This window comes from Myiozetetes cayanensis, unplaced genomic scaffold, assembly GCF_022539395.1.
Source record: "Myiozetetes cayanensis isolate MyiCay16 unplaced genomic scaffold, myiCay2020 scf148, whole genome shotgun sequence".
In the NCBI taxonomy this organism is placed as follows: domain Eukaryota; kingdom Metazoa; phylum Chordata; class Aves; order Passeriformes; family Tyrannidae; genus Myiozetetes; species Myiozetetes cayanensis.
In genome coordinates this window covers 6,532-11,011 of record NW_026087137.1, presented here as the reverse complement: position 1 = coordinate 11,011, position 4,480 = coordinate 6,532, and the positions used below count along the sequence as shown (strand labels likewise).

At 47.8% G+C, this 4,480-nt stretch overlaps 1 protein-coding gene across 1 annotated transcript; it reads left to right on the top strand.

Moving 5' to 3' along the window:
• Window positions 1-3,738: 3,738 nt before the first annotated feature.
• Window positions 3,739-4,183, top strand: LOC126637169 (histone H3.v1-like; the record flags this gene model as incomplete). The annotated part of the gene is made up of 2 exons (XM_050310106.1): window positions 3,739-3,798; window positions 4,082-4,183. Coding segments are annotated over 2 exons (162 nt in total), but the record flags the coding sequence as incomplete, so codon positions are not given.
• Between the last annotated feature and the right edge of the window lie 297 nt (window positions 4,184-4,480).

The following is a 4,480-nucleotide window of genomic DNA, read 5'->3' as shown; positions in this document are numbered from 1 at the left end:
TGTTTTATCCAGGAATTCCTTCTGTTTTATCCAGAAATTCCCTTCTGTTTTATACAGGAATTCCCTTCTGTTTTATCCGGGATTCCCTTCTGTTTTATGCAGAAATTCCCTTCTGTTTTATCCACGAATTCCCTTCTGTTTTATCCAGAAATTCCCTTCTGTTTTATACAGAATTCCCATCTGTTTTATTCAGAAATTCCCTTCTGTTTTATGCAGGAATTCCCTTCTGTTTTATCCAGGAATTCCCTTCTGTTTTATCCAGAAATTCCCTTCTGTTTTATCCGGGAATTCCCTTCTGTTTTATCCGGGAATTCCCTTCTGTTTTATGCGGAAATTCCCTTCTGTTTTATGCAGAAATTCCCTTCTGTTTTATCCAGGAATTCCCTTCTGTTTTATCCAGGAATTCCCTTCTGTTTTATCCAGGAATTCCCTTCTGTTTTGTACAGGAATTCCCTTCTGTTTTGTACAGGAATTCCCTTCTGTTTTATGCAGGAATTCCCTTCTGTTTTATCCACGAATTCCCATCTGTTTTATCCAGGAATTCCCTTCTGTTTTATCCAGGAATTCCCATCTGTTTTATCCAGGAATTCCCTTCTGTTTTATCCAGGAATTCCCTTCTGTTTTCCCTCTCCTCTGGAGCGGGATGAGCTTTGGAAGCCGCAGAGGTGGCTCCTTCTCGTGTTTGGGATTTCCAATTCCAGGCAAATCCTGTCTTGGAGCCCCCCCCCTGTCCATCTGGGAACTGAAAATCCCGATGGAGCACTGGAATAAAAGGTGGTTTTTCCACAGGGAACTGGGCTTTGGCTCCTGATCCATCCAAAGCCTGTGGGAGGAGAAGGAATGTTCTGTTTAACGGGAGCGGAATTCCCAAAGTAAACACCCTACGGATTCCCTGGAAGGGGCAGAGAATCCCTGGAGAATCCCTGGGAATATTCCAAAGGGGTCATGGTGCTGCTGGAAAACTCTGGGATGACTCTTCCATGGAGGTGTTGGGATATCATGGGAAGGACGATCCGTGGATTCACCGAGATCCATCCGGACGTGCCGATAAACCCGGAGGGGCTTCAGCTGGAAAAACGGATCCCAGCAGGAATTAGGGAAGTTTAATTCCCTCTGTGAGCTTTGCTAACCCGAAGGAAAACTCCCTGTGGATCCCTGGAAGGGGCAGAGGAACTGGAGATTCCCTGGGGGCTTCCAGGAATGTCCCAAAATCCGCGGTTCCTCCGGGAAACTTTGGGCTGGCTCTTCCATGCAGGTCAGAGGAGCTGCTGGGATATCCTGGAGCTGCCCAGGAAGGAGGAGCCGTGGATTCACCAGATCCTGCAGGCTGGGAATGTTGCTGGGGGTGGAACTTTGCTAAACTGGGATAAATCCAAATCCCTGGATCGACGCCGGATCCGGGAAAAGCCCTGCCGGGCCCTGCTGATCCAGCTGAACATCCAAACCACGTTCCCAATCCAAATATTTACCTCTAGCAGCGCAGGGATTTGGTTCTTTAACCTTTCCAAGCAGGGGAAAAGTCCAAAGTGGTGGGGGAGCAAAGTCCTCCCTCCTTCCCAAGGGATCCACGGGAATGTTTTCATGTTGTGGAAATGCCACTGTGGTCCTGTGGAGGGTTGGTTGGATCCCTTGGAAACGGGCAGGGAAAAACCACATTCCCATTTCCAGGAGCTGATGGGGTCATTGATGGAATCATGGAATGGTTTGGGTGGGAAGGGAGCGGAAAAATCGTGGAATTCCAGCCCAGGACACCTCCCACTGTTCCAGGTTGCTCCAAGCTGGTCTTGGACACTTCCAGGGATGGAGCAGCCAGAGATTCTCTGGGAATTCCAGCCCAGCCCCTCCCCACCCTCCCAGCCAGGAATTCCATCCCAATATCCCACCTAACTCTGGGAAGCCATTCCCTGTGTCCCATCCCTCCAGCCCTCATCCCAAATCCCTCTCCAGCTCTCCTGGAGCCCCTGGAAGGTTCTCCAAGATCTCCCTGGATCCTTCCCTTCTCCAGGTGAACATTCCCAGCTCTCCCAGCCTGGCTCCAGCCCTTGGATCATCTCCGTGGCCTCCTCTGGAATTTCTCCAGCAGCTCCACACCCTCCTGCAGTTGGGAATTCCCAGTTGGATCCTGTAATTCCCAGGATCCTCTTCCCACAGAGCAGAAGATTTGGGATATCCTGGGATTAATCCACGTGGAGCTGCTTTTCCTGCTGAGAAAAAAATTTATGATCCTTCCTGCTTCCCTGAAAATTCCAACCATCCCAACTCCAGTGGATGAGACAGGGGAGGCTTCAGAGCCAATTCCCATTAAATAAACGGGAGCAGCTTTTCCTTTGGGATCCTGGAGCAGTTTCTTTCCCTGTTATTCCCATTTTCCTCCCTGTTTTCCATCTAATCCAAGGGACTTCTCCTTCCCTCGAGCCCCCGCTCCAGAGTCTTGCTGTTATCAGCAAAAAAAATTGGGATTCTGGAATTTTTTTGCCCTTTTCTTTCCCTCCCATTTCGAATTAAATTAGGAAAAGGTTTTATGGAGAAGAAGGAAGTTCCTGGAGGAAGAAAAGCTGCTCTTTGGAGCTGGGAATGTCCTGTGGGAATGTGGGAAAGACTTTTTGGTAGGGCCTGGAAGGATGGGATGAGGGGGGGGAGGGGTTTCAGGGGGAAGGGGAAGGTTTAGGTTGGAAAAAGAGGAGATTCCTTTAAAAATAAGGATGGGGAGAGGCTGGAATGGGTTGCTCAGGGAAGTTGTGGATTCTTCGTTTCTGGAAGTGTTGGGGAGGAGAAGGGAAAAGGAGGAGGAGAAGGAGGAGGAGAAGGAAAAGGAGGAGGAGGAAAAAGGAGGAGAAGGGAAAAGGAGGAGGAAAAAGAAGGAAAAAGGAGGAGGAGAAAGAGAAGGAGAAGGAGAAAGGAGGAGGAAAAAGAAGAAGGAAAAAGGAGAAGGAAAAAGGAGGAGGAGAAATAAAAGGAAAAAGGAGAAGGAAAAAGGAGAAGGAAAAGGAGGAGGAGGAAAAAGGAGGAGGAGAAGGAAAAGGAGGAGAAAGAGAAGGAGAAGGAAAAAGGAGGAGAAGGAGGAAAAAGGAGGAGAAGGAAAAGGAGGAGGAGAAAGAGAAGGAAAAGGAGGAGAAAGGGAAGGAGGAAGGAAAAGGAGGAGGAGGAAAAGGAGGAGGAGAAGGAAAAGGAGGAGAAAGAGAAGGAGAAGGAAAAAGGAGGAGAAGGAGGAAAAAGGAGGAGGAGGGAAAAGGAGGAGGAGAAAGAGAAGGAAAAAGGAGGAGGAGAAAGAGAAGGAGAAGGAAAAGGAGGAGGAGGAAAAAGGAGAAGGAGAAAGGAGGAGGAGGGAAAAGGAGGAGGAGAAAGAGAAGGAAAAAGGAGGAGGAGGAGGAGAAGGAGGAGGAAAAGGAGGAGGAGGAAAAAGAAGAAGGAGAAGGAAAAAGGAGGAGGAAAAGGAGGAGAAGGAAAAGGAGGAGAAGGAAAAGGAGGAGAAGGAAAAAGGAGGAGGAGAAAGAGAAGGAAAAAGGAGGAGAAGGAAAAAGGAGGAGAAGGAAAAGGAGGAGAAGGAAAAAGGAGGAGAAAGAGAAGGAGAAGGAAAAAGGAGGAGAAGGAAAAGGACAAAGGAGAAGGAAAAAGGAGAAGGACAAGGAAAAGAGGAGGAGAAGAAGGAGAAGGAAAAGCAGGAGGAGGAAAAAGGAGGAGGAGGAAAAGGAAGAAGGAAAAAGGAGAAGGAGAAGGAAAAAGGAGAAGGAGAAGAAGGAGAAGGAAAAGGAGGAGGAGGAAAAGGAGAAGGAAAAAGGAGAAGGAGAAGGAAAAGGAGGAGAAAGAGAAGGAGAAGGAAAAAGGAGCAGGAAAAAAGGAGAAGGAAAAAGGAGGAGGAGAAAGAGAAGGAAAAAGGAGGAGAAAGAGAAGGAAAAAGGAGGAGAAGGAAAAAGGAGGAGAAAGAGAAGGAGAAGGAAAAAGGAGGAGGAGAAAGAGAAGGAAAAAGGAGAAGGAAAAAGGAGGAGAAGGAAAAAGGAGGAGAAAAAAGGAGGAAGAGGAAAAAGGAGGAGGAAAAAGGAGGAGAAGGAAAAGGAGGAGGAGAAAAAGGAGAAGGAAAAAGGAGAAGGAAAAGGAGGAGGAGAAGGAGGAGGAGGAGAAGGAGGAGAAGGAAAAGGAGGAGGAGGAGGAGGAGAAGGAAAAGGAGGAGGAGGAAAAGGAGAAGGAAAAAGGAGAAGGAAAAGGAGGAGGAGGAAAAAGGAGGAGAAGAAAAAAGGAGAAGAAGGAAAAAGGAGGAGAAGGAAAAAGGAGGAGAAAGAGAAGGAAAAAGGAGAAGGAGAAAGGAGAAGGAAAAGGAGGAGAAGGAAAAAGGAGGAGGAGAAGAAGGAGAAGGAAAAGGAGGAGAAGGAAAAAGGAGGAGGAGAAAGAGAAGGAAAAAGGAGGAGGAGAAGGAAAAAGGAGGAGAAAGAGAAGGAAAAAGGAGGAGGAAAAGGAAAAAGGAGGAGGAGAAGGAAAAGGAGGA